The sequence below is a fragment of the Pavona decussata genome, unplaced genomic scaffold, assembly GCF_977016875.1.
Source record: "Pavona decussata unplaced genomic scaffold, jaPavDecu1.1 SCAFFOLD_131, whole genome shotgun sequence".
Classification (NCBI taxonomy): Eukaryota; Metazoa; Cnidaria; class Anthozoa; order Scleractinia; family Agariciidae; genus Pavona; species Pavona decussata.
The window spans coordinates 1,006,242-1,027,675 of NW_028145545.1; the positions used below are offsets into that span (position 1 = coordinate 1,006,242).

The following is a 21,434-nucleotide window of genomic DNA, read 5'->3' on the forward strand; positions in this document are numbered from 1 at the left end:
TGCAACCCCTGTAAGGAGAACTTGGATTTTCCTTTTCCGAGTATGCTTGTGTCACTGGCTGCAAAAATTAACCTCTATCACTTATTCACCAGGCTTAAAATATAACATTAAAGAGATATCCTTGAACACAAAAACGCGAGGAATGCAACGCAATAGATATGACCAACTTCCGAACCAGCCGCCATTAACAGGCAAGTCTAGAAGAAAGCCTCTAATTACTGCCAAGTTTTTAATTCAGTTGTATCGACTTTTTGACGTGAGCGATAGATTTAAAACGTCTTCATTTATCTGACGTGTTAGTTTTACATTTTGATTGGAACTTTAACGTTTGAGTAATGTAAGAAATAATAAATTGCAGTTATTATTGCTACAGAGGATGCTGCCTTCAAGTACTCTTTTAATTTGCAATGAAGATAAAAGCTCTTCGATGTAAGAGAGGGAAGTCATATGTATCTTTTTAGAGAGCTTAATTTAAAAGCCCATGACATTATATTAAGTTGTAAAGGATTACTTTTTTTACTAGCTTTGTTTCTAATATTTAGTGTTTTGATAACTACCACCATAAACTTTTTTTTCGACATATAAAAATATGATACTCCGTGCTCGGTAATAATTAAGGTCAGATTTGTTAGAACACCGATGTTTTGGGGACGAGATTAGAAGACAACGGCGTTTCACGGAGCGCAGTCAGCTGTTCTGCTGACGTATTTTTCATAACACACTTGAATTGTAAATACTATTAGCTCAGTACTGACAGCGTCACATTTCCTTCCGTCTTAAAAACATGTTAAACTCTCGCTAAAGATTTATTTGGATAGCTATAAAGACGCTTTTTTTCAAATAGCACTTGAAAATTGGGATAAAGGCTTTTACCTTCACAAGGAAAAGGCATTAAGGACAAGAAGCCGATCACAAAGAGAATTTTGTTTCATCTCCGGAGCTGTCAACGGCGTATGTTGCGTGCTCCAGAGTCAGGCGAAAGCAAGAAAAACTGAAGGTTAGAATACATCAGTCCAAGTTTAAATTGTAATTTCCAGTGAGATAAGGTTTGTCAAAAGCAAGGAAACTGAAGGTTACAATACATTCAAGTTTTAATTGTTATTTCTAGTGAGATACGATTTTTGAAGCCTCTGATCCAAGACTCTTTACTACCGTCAATATTTGTCGTAACCGTCCACACTGATATGTGCTTGAAACAAGTTTCCGAATTTTCCATTTACAAAACGATTTTTGCCTTTCGTTTAATTAGATGGAAATTTTATGAAATTGTTGCTTTTAATTTTTTTGAGAAATCCTGCATTTTCTTTCAGGAAACAAATTAAAATGCAGGAAGTTCTTCTGCTCGGATATACCAAAGCTACTTTCGTTGACATACATAGAAAGAAAGAAAAAAAGGCAGCAGCAAGATGTATATAATTTATGATATTCTCCTGGATATTCTTTTCATTTACAAACGACAGTACATTAATGCCAAAAACTTGAACTGAAATTTTGGGCCAGAGAATCTTCTGTAACAGTGTAAAATTTGATTCATTATATTTTCCCTTCCCGCAGCGTCCAATCTTTTACAGTTTTGTCAAATTAATTCACTGTATTATTTATGATATCTATTACAAAGGACATTTCTTACACAGAGTTCCTAATCAAATGATAATGGAAATCTAGGAGTGAACTCATCTTAAAGACAAAAGCCGACTAATTTTAATTGTCAGGAAAATCTTTCATTAGGAGACTAAGAAATTAAACACAGGAGGGCAGAGAAGTGACTAATTGGTCTCACCATTGAAAATGGAAAAAAATTAAAATTTCCTGAAACTAATATCAACATCACATTTCAGTTTTAATTACATTCTCCAAGCGAAAAGAAAACTTTTTTTTATTTGTTATAAAAGAAGCCTGTAAGAAGACTAATTTGACGGTTATTTTATTTGATGTCAAGACCTTTTTAGCCGCTAATATGAAGTTGATTCTGTTCTTGATTTAGTACAATTTGTTTTTTCATGTTTCATCGCTGTTTACCTACCCACAATATTTTATTCATCGCTTCATGCATAAATGAATTCTATACAATAATGGCAATATTGAATAGATTATAATAAGAATACAATATCGAAAATAAAACTGAGACTTAAAAAGCACAATATCAATTTTATTCAGTGCAGTGAATAAACGTATTCAATACTTAAGAGTAATGGTAATATTTGAATACTACGTTTTATTACAATTCGCTATAAAATGAAACTGATTCTGCGTGAACAAAGCAAGAAGACATACTTGTCTGCAGAAAATACCCTAAACACTCAAATTGGCTCGATCGCCGTTGACCGTATATTCGATAATAAAAGGTACGAATTCAACGAAAAAATATATACGGGATTAGAGCGAATTATCAATCGAATTCGCGTTTGCTTTTGTGATTGGTTTAATGTGGCTCTATACCATTTCTTCTATTTTCGCTGGTAGTGATATATATTTTTTGATGTTCTGGCTCTTTCAGCCCTGTAAAAATATCTGGGTTCAAACATAGTTTCGAGTACCTAAGTCCTTATGCTTTGCTGAAAACACCGTTACAACTGGTAAACCTCGTTTCCATGGCAACCAGCGGATGATACATCTGTTGATTCTTTCACTCCCAGTTAGTTTCAAAACAGGTTTGTCTGAATTTTGTGCGGTAAAATTTCGCTATTTTTGTGTAAAGAAGAGGCAAACTCCAAAGGTTCTCCTCGTAAAATCAATTGGCCAATTTCTGCAATTTTCGTTTTTGCCATTTATTGCAGTGATAAATGCTCAATAAGATTCTTTGGATTACAAATACCAGCTAAATCCTAACCTTGACCCAATGTTGAGAAAAATTCACCGTGGAAAACTTGTCAAATTAACCTTACTTTTCAGGCTAAAACTGGCCTTGTTTCGCGTGCCAGCATAATGAAAATTCACGTATCAGTAAGAAGACTGCGCGCTCGCGCCATTTTAGTACCCAGTCGCCGCGCGCCAAATAACCGTATGGAGTCACTCGCGCCACTTTTTCAGTTACTTTCACCTGATGAAAAACAAAACCAAAAGCAATGCACGCATTTTCCCGCGTTGGCGCCGGTTTCATTTCTTCTAAATTCTGATTGGTTTATTGTGCTGCTCAAGTCTGCTGTGATTGGTCAGAGTGATTACTGTGGTTTTGGTTTTACCACATTCAACCGAAAACCGCTTTACTAGATAAAAATACTGCAGGCTCCGGGAACAATATATAGAAGGAAATCACAGCTTGATTACCTGGAATATAAAGTAACAAATCAAACTGTCATATTTTGGATTCTAATTAGAATGGTGTCGCTATTTGCCAACCATATTTTTGAGCAAATTTTTTAAGGCTTACCTATATCTTTATGAAAATCGGATATAGTTGTTTCAGTAGCTCACCGAGAAGCATTCATTTCATCGGGGAGTACAGGCAGAGCTATTGCTTTATGCGAGAGGACAGTGAATTTTAAAGGTTAACAAAGTTGTATGAGAGGGTAAGGATAGAACTGTTGTTGATCGGTGGCAGAGAGGGGGGTGATGGGGGGAGAAATTAGCAAGAATTATCTTAACAAATAGCATGGGAAACCTAGTATGTTTAAGGCATGAGATGTTTTTCATACTCGAAAGAAAACTAAACCTGAACAACCAATCACGCTCAATTCGCGATAAATTGTTACTTTGGATTACTTCGGACTATAGCCAACAACAATTATTCTTTCGAAATTTAGAGGGGTTTCCAATCGAGTATCGTAAAACCAAAACCAAAGTAACTACTTTAGCCAATGGCAAACAGGTGCAAACAACACAACGAGCCAATAAGAATTCGAAGCAAATACATGTAACTGGCGCCAAGCGCGGGAAAACGCTTGAGGCGAAAACACGTTTGGTTTTTGTTTGGATTCCCACTGGTTGAGAAAGTGGCGCAAGTTTTGTTAACCAATCACAGAACGTAGTTATGCAAAACCAAGCGAAATTGCTTTCGACACTCAATTGACAACCGCTTTACATATAACTGAAGTAATTAAGGTCGGTGCCTGCTAATACTGAGATACTTTTCTATGGTTTATATGGTTTATGGCTCAGGATGCTGGAAAAGCAGATCTCAGCAAGGGCTATTGAAATCGAAAAAAAAAAAAAAAAAAAACATGGGGGGAGGGGTAGCCATGCACTTTTCAGAGAGCCACAGTAATAGACCATTCCCGAGTTGCTTTGAACCTCATTATGAAAGCGAGGCTAAGTGCCAAGTTTTTGTTATGAAAATTAGTTTTCATTCATATGCAAACAAAACTAGTTTTCGTATGAAAAGTTTTGCACTTAGCCTCGCTTTTATAGTGAGATTCACAGCAACTCGGAAATGTCCTATTCTAAAATTATCTCTAAAAAAATGCGTTGTCACCCCCAATTTTCTTTTTGAATGTCAACAGCCCTCGTTAAGTTCTGCTTTTCCCTTATAGTCATAAACCGAGCAAAAATACCTTTGTAATCAGCTTGGCACTATCCTTAAGCAAATCGGTTACCTCGGACCATTCCGAGATGCGCAGAACGTGTGCGCCGTAACAAAAGGAGGTACCGTCCTGTGGCCAATGAGAATCTAAGAATCTAAAACCGCAAATGACTGATGAATGTAACAACCGACCATTCTGACTCAGTCACATCCTGGAGCCTGTGCGCTGAGCAAGAAATGTCTGCGATATAATTGCCATAACAAACAACAGCTGAAAACAGTGTTTTCCAACCTCACAATACCTGGATACGCTTTTTTTTCTTTTTTAAACTCTATCAGCTGAATGTGACTTACATATCAGGCATCCTCGCAAACCCAGAGGCAGCTAGTTGGGAGGAAGGGATTTTCATGGGCGAAACTGGATTTACAACAAGAACGAGAGAACGTTCTTGTCGTAAACTCTCGCCCATGAAAATCCCTTCTTCCTGACTAAGTGCCCCAGGGTCTCCGAGGATCTACCGATGGAGTCTAAATTGTTTCTCAGCGATGACTATATATTCAACATGTTTTTTCCTTTTTAACAATTCTAAACTTTTTTGACAAAAAAGAGTCTACCAGGCGATTGCTTCCTTATAAATGATTGATTATTTGCTAAAATATATCTCGTACGCTCCCGTTTTTCAGTTTTTTTTTCTCGAAGTTCATTGCCAGTTTCAAAGAACTGAACATTTAATTTTTACACACGTTTTAATTTTTCACCGCAAAAGTCGGGATTTGAAGCTATGATAACATATGATTTGTGATATATATGATATATGATATATGACATATGATATACGATAACATCCTTTAGAAGTGGAATTTAAAAATAGCAATAAAGAGTTCCGTAGGAAAATTCGTCTTACATCACCTGCGTGGAATAGTCGTCAATTGATTGCAATGGAAATTTTCGATAAAGTCTTTATACGTAGAAAGACAGAAGCTTGCAAAGTGTAATGATCCGCACCGCAGGAAAACGCACTTCAATAGCTTCCAGTAGAATCGTTTCAAACACTTTTGGATTGTATCCACTGTCGACACAACTGACTTTTATTTGAATTGCTGCACTTTAAGAGTTTCATCTGGTGACGGGAAAGTTAGAATCGTATTTTACAGTGTAATAAACAGCACCACAGGAAGGTACGGTTCAATGTTTAGCTTGCATTCAAATAGGTACATCTACAAGTTCGATTAAACTTACTGAACTGATTAACCCTGCGGCTCAGCTCATTTAATCACACTTTCCGTTCTTTATGAAAGAAAACACCTAAAAACATAATTCAAATTGTACAAGTTTATACAACACATTATAAACAATACAAACTTTTTTTCTAGCAAGCCGTTTTAGCGATGCTTCATCATATAAATTCCATCTAAATTAAAATTGAAATCGAGAAATGTGGCTTATCTTGTTGATGTGATGTGATATGAATTTCCTCTTTCAAATTGCTTTCAGAGAAACACGTACGGATTAACATAAGCCCACGTCATTATTCAGCATTTAGAAGAGGACTGACTATTTCAATTTGTCCTTCTATTTTAAGCTACAATCTTAGCAGTTTCCAAATAAACATTTTCACGACGGAAAATATCATGCATTTTTCTGTGTGGAGGGTCCAACCTCTACAGTTTTTAGTAACTCTGTTCCAGATTCACCATCAGCTTAGGTCCAGCTTAGATAAAAAAAATTAAAAAAGAATAATAAAAGAAAATAAATTTCTCTCAGATCGAACAAGAACTAAATATTCCTATGTACTATTAAGTTCACAACATACGCCTCGAGAACCCGCGCCGTTGTTTACTTTGCGAGCGCCAAATTTCTAATGCACTCACGTCTGGTTTTGTTAATGCTTTCCGATGTTTGCTTTGTGTGACGCATATAGTATTAATGAATCCTGTTTGCTGATATTAAATTCACAATCTTTGGCGTGAAAAGATGACACTTGAGTCGCGAAACAATGGGCTGTCCTCTACCGTCGAGAGGTTAAATACTTCTTGAAAAACAACTTCTCCAGTGTTTGAGTCACTTTCTTTGGCATTGTGCAAGTGATGATTTAGTTGAGAGCCAAGCCATTGTATTTTCCTGCAAACGACGGATAAGGAGACAAAAAGGTCGTTATAATTCACGCTTACAATAGCAGTTCTTTAATGCATACATAACTCACATTAACATTTACTTTTTAATTCCAGGAGCCGTGACATTTTCACTCCTTTCCCTGGCGCGCAGAGCCATGAATCAAACAGGTGCAGCTCGCATCAACAACATGCTTACCACGATTCCTCAGATCGAATCTATCCTCTACGGAATTGCCTTGTCCTTGCTGTCAATTCTTACCCTTTTGGGAAACAGTCTTGTTTGTCTGGCGGTTTGGAGATTTAGGAATTTACGGAGCCTCACAAACTATTTAGTGTGCAGTTTGGCTGGCGCGGACCTCCTAGTTCCTCTACTTCGTGTAATCTATATAAACATTTCCGTGTTTTCAGGCGAATGGTTGTTCGGTGAAACATGGTGCAGTATTTCTTCAATGTGCGGAGTCCTTTTATGCGGAGCTTCCATTCTCCATCTTTGTGCAATCAGCATCGAACGACTTATCGCGATTAAATGGCCTTTGTCGTACGACATTAAAGTTACTCCTAAACGAATCGTGATTTCATTGATCTACATATGGCTGCAGTCGGTCGTGTTAGCCATATTACCTGCTCTGGGGCTCGCCGAGCACCGCTTCAACCCGGTTATGTCAGAGTGCGAGATACATTGGCTGAAAGATCCAACTTTGACCATTCTCTTAATAGTGTTTTACTTCTTTATTCCCGTTACAATAATGATCGCAGCATATGCCGTCATTTTTAAAGAAGTCCGTCGAAATTCTCGACGCATTTCAACCATTGAGTACGCTGGGGCTAAAAGCGCGCGAAATAAGGTCAAACGAGAGATGAAAGCTGTCAAAACTCTCGCCGTTGTAGTCGGTGTGTTCTTCATAATGTGGATGCCTTACTTCGTTACTACGATGATTCGCGCCTTTAAAGGGGACTCGGCAATTCCTGACGCGATCCAAAGAACTGTAATAACCTTGGCCTACGGGAATTCATGTTGTAACTTTGTAATCTACGCGCTCATGAACTCTCAACTGAGGAACGCTTTCTATCAAGTTTTGAAAGGATGTGGCAGGCACACAAGGTTGGAATTGAACTCCACACGAGCGTTTAACATGACGGTGGTTGCTAATGAAAATAAACATGAAAATAATACAGAAAGAGCAATAAGATATCAAAAAGAAACTTCTGAGGAAAATGCACGTGACCAGTAAAAAATTACTTGTTATTTGAGGTATTTACTGAGAGCTATTTTCTATCGAATGTCGTAAAACCAAAGCCAAGTATTAGAGAAATTTAGAATTACGTTTACAGCAAACGGCAATTGGAAACGGCAGAAATGACCATGTAATCATGTTGAACCTACATTTGCCCTCGCCTTTTCAGTTTCTTAGTAAAATTTAGTAGTTTTGGGTTAACATCACAAACCAGAATTATTAAGCACTATTCTCATCTTTGTACCCGATTTTTTGAAAAAACGTAAACGCGACTCTAAAAATCTCCACAGTTATACTAACCAATCACAATAGAGGAGACAGCACGATGAACCAATCAGAATTCGAAGAAAATACATGAAACCGGCGCCAAGCGCGGGAAAACGTGTGCGACCAAGACACAATTGGTTTTGGTTTGGTTTCCCATCGGGTTGAGAAAATGGCGCGAATTTTAGTAACTAGTTATAGAGCGAGGTAAAGTAAAACCAAAGCAAACACGAAATTAACTTAGATTCAACACCAGTAACCAGGGACCATTGCCATTTTTTTGACAAAGTTTCATTCTTCAGTTAATTTTTATTACACTGAAGTATTTCGAGGACAATTCATGTTCTTGTCTTTGCTCAGATCATACATTTTACGGTTATTTAAATAATACTAGTCCTCTCTTATACCCGGGACACTTTTTAAAGCAGTCGTCTGCATTATATCGATCGTGACAGGAATTCAAGCATTGAGGACTGTAACATGTGCCCAAACATTGATTATCCTTCATGTTGCAGTAGCCTTCACAACCAGGTGGAAAACAGTCCGCAGTTTGCGAAAGAGAAACAGTAACAATGAATCCGATAAAGAAGAAGTGCGCGGCTATCTAGAATCGTAAAAGTACATTATTGACTGTGACCAAAGAAGATACAATAATAACCGTACTTGGAAGCAAAATATAACGAAATATCATGTGTTATTCAGTAACTGTGAGTGAAATTCATTCAGATTAGCACATGAACTATCAGAGCATTCCAGCTAATAAAATACTTCATTCACCGATTAGGACATGAAAAGAGCAACCCAGTTAATATTCGCAAATTAGGCAGTTGCCAAAGGAAAAGACGGCATCTGTGCAGTTTTATGATAGAGCAATTGACTAGTTCGTTCCACTTATATATCTTTTGAGATGGCGGCCTAGATGACTGCCCACCTCCCCTCTCATCGCAACTTGGAGGTCCGATGGCGCACTTCCAAAATTGTTTCTTTGAGGAGTAGCGAACTGAAAAGATGGTGTAATATATTAACCTTGGATCCGCCAACTTGAATTTCTTAATTTCTTTAAAACCGCAGAAAACCATCGCAGGGTAAGCCGTGATAACGAGTTTTTTTTTTTTTTTTTTTGATAACGATATAGCGTGATAACGAGTGGCGGAATCCGCGAGAAATATATTTCAAATCGCCTCTTCCCCATCCTCGCTGCTCGCTCGCCCAACTTTTGCCCATCTCCCAACATCCCACCAGCTATACGCTACTGGCTAACTCAAAAGAATTTAAAACAATCAAGAACCGCCAAAATGGTGTTAAAACTTAAAGTTATGAGGATAACCTTACAATTTCGATATGGAAAAGGTTGGCTGTCAAAATTTTGTTGCCATGGAAAATCAGCACACGTGAGCAACCGGGCATTACGCCAAATTGTTGCCAGATAATGTTAGGAAATTCACAACTAGTTGAGCCGGGTTTGTACAGAAGACAAGTTAATGGTAACGCAAACATGCCAATTGTGTTTGTGATTATCAATAAACCACACTTGACCAAACATTTTCATTTCACAGAGGGCAACACCCGACAATGCGTCCGCCTCAAATCCAAAATAGTTTCTAAGAACTCAACAATACGTATCAAACGGCGCTGCCAACGGATCGTTCAATTCAGCGTTGTGAAATATTTCCTCAGAAGGCTGAATTGAATTGTGATTAAAATAGAAGGAAATGTCTAATTTTCAACGTTTCATTTCCACCAAAACAGTTTGTTTGCAGAACTATTTCTCTTTAGATCCTTGATCACGCGAGAGAAAAACCGTAGCGGCGGAAGGTTAAAAAGATGCGGACGAGCAATTGTTTTGCCTGTAAATTCACTTTACCGTTTAAAAATGATAATGCCTCGACCGCACAGCGAAGACTTGAGATGGCGGGCAATATGGATTCTGAGCTTTTCTTGAAATTTATTAGGTATTTCCCAGACTACCTTTCGGCATTGTCGCGTACGCTTTTACGCTTTTTTGACAACCTTTGTCGAAACAGCTGTATAAAAGAGACTGGAATCTCGCCGTTGTGCAACGGCGTGGTAAATGTTTCGGTTTTGGGGAATCTAACAGGTCAAAGAAACGGTCTTTCTTGGTCGTTCTGGGAAACTTCACATTTCTCAAGTGGCTTGTAATATCTTTAAATCAATAAGAGGCATTCCAGGTCAAGCTTTGGTCTTGCTTAACATTGTTTAATGTCCCAGAGGGACATCATCAAAAAGGTGTTGTATGAGCATTTCAATTATTGTCATGAATCGATCAAATTAGGGAAGCAAGGACGGTGCAGTTGTGAGAACACTCGCCTCCCACCAATGTGGCCCGGAATCAATTCCCGGACCCGTCACCATATGTGGCTTGAGTTTGTTGTTGATTCTCGTCTTTGCTTCGAGAGGTTTTTCTCCGGTTACTCCGGTTTTCCCCTCTCCTTAAAAACCAACTGTCCCAAATTCCATTCGACCTGGAATCTGAAGGCCAGAATGGGGACCACGGTCCTCTCTGCCGTCAGTTTTTGTATACTGTTGTAAATCTAATGTTGATGTGGGCGTCAGGATGAAAGGAAAAGCCACTAGCGTTTGTTCAGAGCGGGAAATCTTCCGAGGCTACCAGTAAAGTTTTTTTAATAACATATAACTCACCAGGGGCCCGTTTCTCGAAAGACCCGGTAACTTACCGGGCCTGATAAGTATATTTTTAAACGTTTTTTCGCCGATTATAAAGTGATTACAGACATGGTACTTGGCCAATGTTTTCATAGAATTATAAGATTTTAAAATTTAGTATTCAAAGCTAACAAAAATTTACTTCGGTTGAGAAACATTTATCGCCAAAGACACTTATCGGACCCGGTAAGTTACCGGGATTTTTGAGAAATGGGCCCCAGGGCTTAATAATAATAGTAATAACTAGTAATAATCAAAGATTAGGGAGTGCGTTCGATGATCTCGATCCCAGGCTCTCTCTCCTTTGTGATGTCGTCCGCCCCTGCAAAAAGATCTGCAGGGGAAGCCAGATATGCGTCCTAAGATCCATCCATTTATCCAACCAACGTTGTTCCATACAATCTCAGCTCCAATCCTATTAGGAGTGCGTTCTTTTTGCCTAGGAGAAAGACATGGCCTTCCATTCCAAAAAGCTACAGAGCTAGATTGTATAGCAGAATAAACAAGTATTATAAGAGTACTGCTCGATAGTACTGCTCGATAGCTTTCACATGAATATTCAGCAAAGCCGGGGTTAGAATTCAATCCGTGACTCAAACTCTGGATTGAAGAATGTTGTACAGCATAACAGACACAAAATAGGTAAGCACTGCTATGTTATAGCTTTAAGGTCAGAACAGCCACTAATGCTCGGGTACCAAGTGTGAACATAACCTTATATGTCAGGTTTGTTCACAGTTGGCTCCAAGAGGTACTTGCATGATACCAGCGCGACTTTCACTCCGTTACAAGCTACCTCCGGTTCCCTCTTGGGGCTCTGTATTCGTTTACATGATACCAGCACAAAATATCATACCGATACGAGCCATACCGGTGCAAGTTCACCCCGGTTACTGTACCAGAGCAAGAGACTATGAGGTACCTCACAGTCTCTTGACCAGAGCGAGATTTTAATTCCGGTACGAAAACTCATTCCGATGTCATGTAAAGGCGGTACATTCGTTTTTCCGGTATGAAATCTGTCTCCTTCATCCTCGTTCCCAGAGCCTACGAACTTTTGGTCACCACTCGTTCAACAATTAAAAAAATAATAATAAGGACTTTTCACTTTCCACAAGACAATTTCACTGACCTTCCGAGATAAATCCCTTGGAGATAAAACTAACGATAGGCTCGATTACCAGCCACTGTTTAGGAAGGAGCGGCGGAAATCGAGCTAGCTTAAACTGACGACGGTGTTGTATTTTCTGAAAAGATACTACCTTTGCCAGGAAAGAGATACTTTCAGTTTACGACCTAGTTCTCTTTCACAATAATTTTTCTGACTTTTTAGAGACTTTGAGGAAATAGTTATAATTTCCCTGACTTGATATTTTTCCCTGATATCAAAACATATGCATCGACAGCAGAATAACCAGAGTCGTATATATTACTGGTTAGTTTCTTTTAGGTAAACATCATACTTTTGTATCCCATTACTGCTGACAAATTAGCTACAGCTACTATACTTGTCAAAAGCTTAGGGGCGTAAATGTGTAAACATGTCAAGGAAGGAAGACAAAGGAAATCTTTGAGAAAGCGCCTACAAGGATGAGCTGAAAAGCAACGTTAAGATTGACCATTGTTGACTCTTGTCATTAATTAATTGTACTATAGTACTATGCACCTCACCTTTTTGTAATGCGTAACACCTGTGTCTGAGTAATTGTAAGCTCATACACTCCATATTGAAGAAAATTGGTCAGATAAAAGGTATAAACAGTGACGGATAACACCAAAAAGCTTTCTGAGAAGCGTTTCACCCATGATCTTTTTTTTAACTCTTGTTAGAAAATAAAAGCACGTGCGTTTTAAGCCTTAAAATTTACATATTTTCTGGGGGACAAAGAGAAAAAACACGGAATATTCGCATGCTAATTAAATCAACCCACAATTCATTCAGTTTGCTTTGTTTATGATTCACACTTTGAACGGGACAACGTTTCTTCAATCGAGTGAGTATGTAGAATATTGAAATTAATCGGCATTGTTTGGCTGCAAAATCCACCCACAAAAAGCAATAAAAATGTTTTTTTTTATTTTATTTTCCATGGGCTGTAAAAGAATGAAACCAATCAAATTAAAGTAGTTTTAGATTACATTTAACCAGCGTCTTTTTCCGCATCCAGCCTCAAGATTGAAAGCGGGGATTTTCCCGGTGACGTAGTTGACAACATTTTAAGGGTGCCCCCCTGCCTCCCTCCCCCCTGAATGATGTATTGCCCGCAAGGGGGAGAGGGAAAGCCGAGAAATTTCGGGTGGGGCATTTGAACACAGCCGAGATGTTCTGTTCAAAAGTGCTGTGTATCAACAAAAAGACTCACTTTCCCTCATTGAAATTTTGTTTATTCCTCTAAAATAGCCAAAATTTTCCATCACGGGTAGATACGTTGATGTTAAACCCTTGTAACAGAGTAATGTAAGGCCAACAATATTCGGGGGTGTTTCGCAGCATCTTTCGAAATTGGCAAAAGAAACGACAACTTAACATCAACTACTGCCTTAAAAAGGGTGATAAATGTGGCAACATGTTAACTTTACACGACTCTCAGGAAAATATGACCGCTTTCGATCGGCTCTGTTCCGCACCTTCTAGTAGAATTCAGCCGTTTTGTTCGCAAGGCGTTAAATCTTCAAACCGTCGATTTATCGATCCCGCATTGACTTCCTAATATCCCACCACGTGCTATCATTTGCATTGAAAACCCGGAAATTCCTGTTGGAAAATCAAATGGTACGCATCATTCCATTTGGCCATGGCGTACTTCTGAAATTATGGGCTTCTGGTCAAAGCGATGCATATTTATTACTCCAAGTGGGATTTACAGCTGATGTTCATACATTTTCTGTTAAGACAAGCTAAATCATTTCGTATTAATGCCGAAAATTTCCATCCGCGTGGTTCGCGTAAATGGTAAGCAGTCTAGTTACCCCATTTTCAAACGCTGCACTAAGCGCCAAACTTTAAATCCCAAAGGTCAGTGACAAACTCAAAAACTAATGGAAATAAGCGAATGAAAGCAGGAATGTAAGGGATCGAACCAAGGGCTTCGGTCTGAACATATAAACATAGCATTAATCAACCACATGTCTCATATCGGAATGGCAATTAATCAGTTTTTTTGTGCCTCTTAATGTGATGTTACGCGGCGCGATATATGACTCAAAATTGCTGCCTTAAAAGTTTTTATCGCGAGAAACAACTTTTAAGGACGCAATTGTGTTGAGGCTACAAATTGCAAGCTTTGCAGCTGTCTTTAACTCCACGCAACGCGTTTCCGCAACAAAATATTTTGGTATTGGTTTGCCTGCGCGCTACGTTCTTAAAAGTTGTTTCGCATAGCATAAACGTTGGCTTAGGTAACAAACAAACAACCAAATAAATTAGAGTGGATTTATTTCAAAGCTGACCCTGTTTCAAATAGGCGCGTTGATAAACCCCTTACAAAATCACCCCTTTGAAATGGCTTTTAAAGCTCTGAGATTTATTCAGTAAAATAAAATAAAAACATGGCTTGTTCTCGTGGGCATTTTTAAACTAGTTCTGTTTCCGTAACATTTTTCTAACGAATAAACTTATAAATATAAAAAGCTATTGAATTTCTACCCAGCCAAGGCCATAAGTTTCCATTTCTGCCCCCTCATAACGCTTGCCAAAGAGTATTTTTAGACCTGTGACGTTGTAACATGTGACAAACTGATTTCGGTTTCTTAGAAAGAAGATGGAGTTCCCTGAGATTTGAGGTTGACTTTAACATTTAAGTTTTTCGAAGCAAGCAAACGTTATTCAGTGTCAAGATATCATAGTATTGAGGTAAGCACACCTTTAAAACAATCTTTTGCATGTGAACTGTATCTCTTACATAAGTGAGCAGTTTTGAGTGGAAGGATATTAACAACGCAGTTAGACAATCTCAATTTATTCTTAGAGGTCGGTGGATTTTTGTAGCTTTGTGTTCATCTTTGACTGACTGAATACACACACATAGGGGATTAAGCTCGATTAAATGGAAGAAAGCATTTTATAAGTTGACTAAGCACGATGTTCCACGTACATTTGCACGAGGGCTGCCGCACGAGTGGAGATTGTTGTCAACTGCGAAAAACTAGATTTTTTTCAATAAATCTGACCCAGTGTTATTCAGTATAATATGGACGATTGAGAAAGCGAACTAAACATTTCCTTTTCTTGTTATAATTTTACGCATGCATTTTTTCCTGATCTTTACTTGTGCTGAAGAAATAAACTTTTTTTTAAAATAAGCCAACCACAAGATAAATAACTCCGTCTCCTCTTGAAGCTGAAAAATACGATTGATTGGTTTCGATTTCTTACATGGAACCACTGAATTCATTGAAAGTCCCGGAGTTTGAGGTTGTACCGTTATAAAGCGAGAGATGACGAGATTAGTACAAATACTATACATTTGTATTGCATAGACTTTATCTTCACAGTTTACAATAGAGTCGTAAGGTGATATTTCTGTTTTAATACTTTTGGACCGAAGATGGAAGTCTTACCAAATTGTTAATTATTTTACCCGAAACTGAATGGAACTTGCGTGCCTCAACTATTTAAATTTAGATTTAGACTAAGAATAGTAACTTCATGGCCTTTTGTTTTGTGGATCAGAAACTGGCGAAGAAAGCACAATCCGAAAAACAAATGCAGTACAAAATTTGGCATCAACAGTGAAATAATATTGCGCACCATGTTATCCTTGTTGAATTTTCTCCATAAACTATTCAACCCGTTTTATCGGGACAAAAAATTTCTAATCCAGTTAAGACTGCGTCGGTTAAAGATTATACATCACACACTAGAATTTTCTTTGACGCCATCACCCAGAGCTCTCAGCGCCTGGCTGGTTTTCAATAAACCAGAGATTCAAACTAGCTGAATTTGAATCTCTTTTGTATTTTGTGGGGTTATTTGAAGTTGAATGTCGTGCCGGCTTACAAGGAATTGGCTTTGTTTTTTTGTTACACCAAGTACACATTTTGGAAAACGCTTAGTTCTTCAGTTTCCACTGTAGGATGTTCTGATTTCCGTACGAATTCAGTGACATCTCTCTGCGTTTTAAGATATTTTAAAAGCCTGGCTGGAAGCTTTGATAAAACTCCGCCAGTAATTTTATGCAGCCAAACTTTTCAAGCTACAATCTCTTCCTTCGTGAGAATTGTAATAATGTAGTTTTCACCTATGACGTTGTAAAACGTGATCAACTAATTTTGGTTTCTTGAATTGAAAATACATTTCCCTATGTTTGAAGTTTACTTTAAAAAATGAGAATAGTCGAATTCCTTATCCGCGGCACATTGTTAAATAAATACTCTTTATGTTTGGAGAAAGCAAAGCTATTAAGTCAACAAAACTTTCTACTTTGTGCGTGGCGTATGCAATTTAACAGTTTGGTGAACAACGATCGTTTTAGTCAACGAACTGGTCGATGTGTTTTACATGAAACTGAATGCAAAAAAAAAAAAAAAAAAAAAAATCATTGACTCTTGCCTCCTGGGTGAGGAGTATAAATTGGCAAAAAAAAAAGCTTTTCTTTATCTTCCGTGGAATTTAGTAGAAGCAAATACATACGCTTTGATGGGTTGAAGAAAAAGAGCCTTATATGCAAATACATTAAATGTACTGTAACTTTTCTGCACTAAATTACACTAACCAAGTGGAATACTGCACGAATTTTCAATAAGGTATTGGTTTTAATGAAAGCAGTAAAATAAACCCCCCTCAAATTGCACCAGTCGTTAATTTTGTTTTGTTGAATGTCCATTAATTGAATGTTTCTCAGGCTCACAAGAGTTTTAATTGTCACACCAAGAAGGGATATAGAAATACATCGACTTCCTTTCCTACCAGAGTAATTTCTGATGTCAAGAATTCAGCGGCATCTTTCTGTGCATTTTCATAGCAGAGTAAGCCGTAGTAACGCCTCAGTCATTAATTCCAGCCAATGCCTAAATGTCCATGACATGCATTATTTTTATCATTATTATTTTTTTTTACCAATGATTTCGTACAAGGAGATGAGATGAACGTTTTCTCTAAATAAAGATATAGCTCCGATCCGTGTGTTTTTTAAGTTCTATTTTCAATATAACATGCCTCGCCGAAGCAACTCCAACACAGTTCATCATCCGCAATACATTGTAATGACAATTGAAGTTTCCGGAAAGTACAATTATGAAGGCATGTTTTGTATCGGTAGACTTCATTGTACGACTCGCTTGACAGTTTAAACAAGAAGGACAGGAAAAACGCTGCTAGACAAACTTGGTGTTTTTCATCTTGGACCGAAGAAGGAAATTGTTCAAATTATTTTTTTCTAAAACTACATGTAATACGAAACTCGTTGAATTTTGTTTCCCGGGGCCCGTTTCTCGAAAGACCCGGTAACTTTCCGGGCCCGATAAGAAATTTTAAAATGTTTTTTTCGCCGATTACGCAGCGATTACAGGCATGGTACTTGGCCAATGTTTTTATAGAATTATAAGGTTTTTAAATTTAGTATTCAAAGCTAACAAAAATTGACTTGTGTTAAGAAACATTTATCACCAAAGACACTTATAGAATCCGGTATTAAAAAGTTACCGGGACTTTCGAAAGACGGGCCCCTGGTTTAAAATACTGATCAAGTTAGTGTAATTCAAGAAAAAAAAGAAGAAAAAACATGTATTGACTATACATATTGCTGTCGTTTGTTTGTCAAAAAGCAAACATATCAGTGTGCTCTAAAATAACTCTGCATGCGAAGAAACTCATATGCAAATGACTGATGCTAATTTCACAGTGTTGAGCAAAACTAACTGCTCAATAGAATACTGTAGCAAAAGTGAGCTTTAAAGAAGAAAACAAATCGGTTCAGTTTTTCGGATTTTTGGCAACTAGACTTTAAGCTTTTCGCCACGAGTTAAAAAAAAAAAAAAAAAAAAAAACATGAAAATACACCAGCTCCGTTTGCACCTGTGTTGGAATTTTGCGCCGGGTCCGGCCGAGTTAGATAAATGTCGTGCTTGTTTAAATGAGTTACCGCTTTATTTTTTTTACACCAAGAAACAATTTTGGAAAAAAAATAGTTATATGTTCTGATATCAGGAATTCAGTAGCATGTATCTCTTTTTTTTTATAATAGCAAATCTTGTAATAATCAAAGATTAGGGTGTGCATTTGATATCACCAGGCTCTCTTTTGGTGATGATGTCTTCCGCCCTTGCAAAATCTGCGGGGATGCCAAATACGCGTGCCACAGTCAACTCATTCATTGCCGGCTTACAATCTCGACTCCAATCTGTATTAAGAGCGTGTTCTTTCGAACGCAATTAAGCCTGGACAAAACTCATTCAGTATTTACCAGGACAACGCACCGAGTTATATATTTTCACCTCCTACGTCATTAAATGTGATAAATATATCGGCGTCTTGAAATAAAGACATGGTTCCTTGGCATTGAAGTTTCACTTTTCAATGTTGGGTTCATTGAGGAAAATGACTTCAAGATTTTGGTTTCTTAGCATGAAACTATAGTCATTCCATGTTTTTTTGAAGTTTCACTTTTCAATGAGAAGTTTGTTGAGGCAAATAATAATCATCTTTTTTTGGGTAATTTATACTGTGTCAAAACAGAAACAAAGTTTTAGGTAACACAATTATAAAATTATGCTTTGAACGTAGATTCATGTGTAATTCAACAATTTAAAGAACGACAAGAATTAAGGGTGTAGCTTTATCGGTATCTAACGAGCCAAACTCTAAGTTTTCATGTCCGCCTGACATTATTCGTGTTGCAGTTAATTAATTTATTGACGTCCTATGAGGTAATATATAATTTATTTTGGATTCTGACAAGGGATGAATATATCACCAGAATTAGCAACTATTCACAGGCGCATAATTTGTAACAAAACTTTGATTGACTAGAAGCTTTTCTTCCGCCGCATTTTAAAAAGGGAAAAACTAATATGGACTGCCGATTGATCGTGACACTTCCATAAAGAATAACCGAGCGAAGAAATTAATTAAAAACGGCCGTGAAGCCACTCGGTCTTGCTAACAAACAACAACATTACGCGATCCTTGACGTATGAGGAGTATTGTAGACGGGATTGTACTCTCGCAAATATACGTATTACCAAAGACCGACACCCATGAAAAACAAAAATACAAAATTTTAGGGCGTTGGCTGGGAAATGCATGGACTCAAGTAAAGTCATTGAAATTTTGCGGTTGTACACCGAAACTCAGCTCCTTCTTCAGTAGAATCTACTTAGAGCATCTTAATACTTCGCTTAATCTAGATTATTCGGTGTTCTGGGAGACGTTTAAATTCGTCTTGAACCATGAAACCATTTTGTTCCTTAACGTCTTTCATTATTTATAACTTGGTACTACGGTATCGTCAGATTGTGTGACCCAGCAAAGGCAATACTTTGTCCTTTTGTGATCTTTGGTTGACGTTTCGATCATTTCGTTTCCTTTTTCTCTATGAGAGGAACACACCAGTGTAGTTAGGACTCCAAACAAGCGTTGTGTTTTAAAATGTCGCCTTTATCTGAGTTCGTGAATGTGAAATGTTAAATTCAAAAATTATGCGCGTAAACCCCCCCCCCTTCTTTCTACCCTTTAACCAGCCCCCCCCCCCCTCTCTCTCTCTCCTTTGTCATGGTATAACGTCTAAAAGGCTTTTTAGACATTAGCTCCTATTCCTTGAGAGTATTCAGTAAGCCGCCCATCCTAGGTGTTTTGTCCTTTTGAATCATAACTGTTTCGTTTTTCATAAAACCACAACTGGTTACTAATCTTGACGTATAACATTTTCTCCTGTAGTGAGCCATCCTGGCAAATCACCAAAATGTAAATCATAACTTGGAATACTGATGTACGTATTAATTTCATAAACCAAACTGATTGCAGGGTTGAACTACGGCAAAAGGACAATTTATTTGGGCCAATATTTCAACTAGTACCGCTAGTCTTCTTACGCTGGTCCTGAAGAAGACTAGTTGTTCCGTAATTGAAATATTGGCTCCAATAATTTGCCCGTTGCCGTAGTGTCAGCCCTACAATCGGTTTCCGTTTAAGCTTCGTATTTATTTCACTCAACATTTTAGAATTTTATCCCAATAAGCCTGCCTGGAATAAAAAAAATTTTTCGGCGTCTTAGGTATTGGGGTTGGAGGGGGCAGGGACCTTGCCCCACCCTTAATAACACCGAAAGTTTTAAGACTGTGGCAATGGAACTGGGAGTGTAATAATGACCTCAAATCACGTGACATTCCGACATGATTTTCAGAAGGCGGCCACCTTGGTCCTGTTTATTTTTCTTTACCTTTTGATCTCACTGGTGTTTTCGTAATACAGCCAGTTTTGTTTGTGTTTGAATCCAGCAACAGAAACTTACAAACTAAATGAACGTACAAACATTCGCTCCATAGCGTTTTGAGAAAGAGACTTCCAGCATTCATGGCGAGGAGTGCAACCAAAGCTGCAGGTGAAAGTGACGTCACAGCAGCTGGTGAGGAAACGCTGGATTTTGATGACGTCACTTTAAGAGGTGAGAAAAAACATGTTACAGTTGACTCCCTTTATTGCGGACACCCTCGGGACAACGAGTTAGTGTCCTTAATAGCAAGAGTCCGTGACAGAGGAAATTTATTTCACTCAATCGTCTGTAATTCATATTTTCCGGGGATTTAGCAGCTGTCCGTATTATCGAGTTGTCCGCAAGTCGAGAGTTGACTGTACTTCTTTTATATCAGAAGACTGTAAAGAGTCACCTCAATGTGAATCCTCACCTGGAAAGCCTAAAGTGTCACGCGTTTATATATTACAGTGGGCGCTGAACATAATCGTTCGCTTTGAAAAGGCAAGAGTTATAACCTTAACGATTGGTTTCCCATTAGTAGGTAATAATAATGATAATAAAATAGCAAGAAATACCTATCTTTTCAGCTTATTATGAGTCCACCTGGCTGAAACTTCATTTTGGAAAACAACATGTTACATAACAAAATGATTCAAGGTGTTTACGTGGGCTCTTGTACCTAAAGTGGTAATGTAAAACTTCCTTTCGATCATTTGTACGTTTCTAAAAAGTTCCCTCCCCACCCGAAATTACAGACCTTTATAATATTTCGATTTTGTCCTCATAAAAATATGGTTAAACTGGTATAAGAGATGGATTATGTCGATCGTTTGGGGTGGTAGGGCAGACAAGGGAAGGGCATTGCGCCGACGAATAGAACATTTTCCCGACATTTTCTTTGCCTAGCCTTGGCCTTTGTTGTTTGATTTCCTTCGTTTAAAACAATGTTCTCCTAACAGGGGGCAGCAACTACCTTTTCTAGGAGTTTTGTTTTCTGCAACGATTCCACAATCCCTGACCCGTAGCAGACTCCTTATTGTGTTTTTAGAGAAGGTAATAAGCCCCACTCTCCCTTTCCCATAACTAACCTCCCTCGCAGACGCTCTTTTGGCTCGTCACACAATCTTTCGTTGAGGAGGAAAGATTGCGTGACGAGCCAAAAGAGCGTCTGCGAAGGAGGCTCTCGTAGATTTTACCTATTTAGACAAAGTTTACGACAATTTGACACTTTCACTATGTTTCGTGCTTGCACCCCTCACCCCA

The 21,434-nt window shown here is 38.1% G+C and overlaps 3 protein-coding genes across 12 annotated transcripts in view; 2 read left to right on the top strand and 1 right to left on the bottom strand.

The window, feature by feature from the left end:
- Positions 1-21,434, bottom strand: part of LOC146468405 (A disintegrin and metalloproteinase with thrombospondin motifs 6-like) — a 234,253-nt gene that overhangs the window by 20,066 nt on the left and 192,753 nt on the right. The window lies entirely within an intron of this gene.
- Positions 888-8,799, top strand: LOC146468408 (histamine H2 receptor-like). Of its 3 annotated transcripts, none has more exons than XM_085124597.1 (2): positions 888-997; positions 6,689-8,799. In XM_085124597.1, the coding sequence occupies exon 2, from the start codon at positions 6,730-6,732 to the stop codon at positions 7,804-7,806; it is 1,077 nt and encodes a 358-aa protein (XP_084980723.1). In that variant the 5' UTR covers positions 888-997; positions 6,689-6,729; the 3' UTR covers positions 7,807-8,799. The 3 variants fall into 3 exon arrangements, with proteins under 3 accessions (XP_084980723.1, XP_084980722.1, XP_084980721.1); XM_085124596.1 differs by lacking the exon at positions 888-997 and adding an exon at positions 5,361-5,638; XM_085124595.1 differs by lacking the exon at positions 888-997 and adding an exon at positions 6,300-6,610.
- The window catches only part of LOC146468409 (uncharacterized), an 88,160-nt gene continuing 81,262 nt past the window's right edge, over positions 14,537-21,434 (top strand). For all 8 annotated transcript variants that reach the window (XM_085124605.1, XM_085124610.1, XM_085124604.1 and 5 more), the window contains exons 1-3: positions 14,537-14,611; positions 19,634-19,685; positions 20,242-20,360. In XM_085124605.1, the coding sequence (XP_084980731.1) occupies positions 20,270-20,360 (91 nt within the window). In that variant the 5' untranslated portion in view covers positions 14,537-14,611; positions 19,634-19,685; positions 20,242-20,269. The remainder of the gene's footprint in view (positions 14,612-19,633; positions 19,686-20,241; positions 20,361-21,434) is intronic.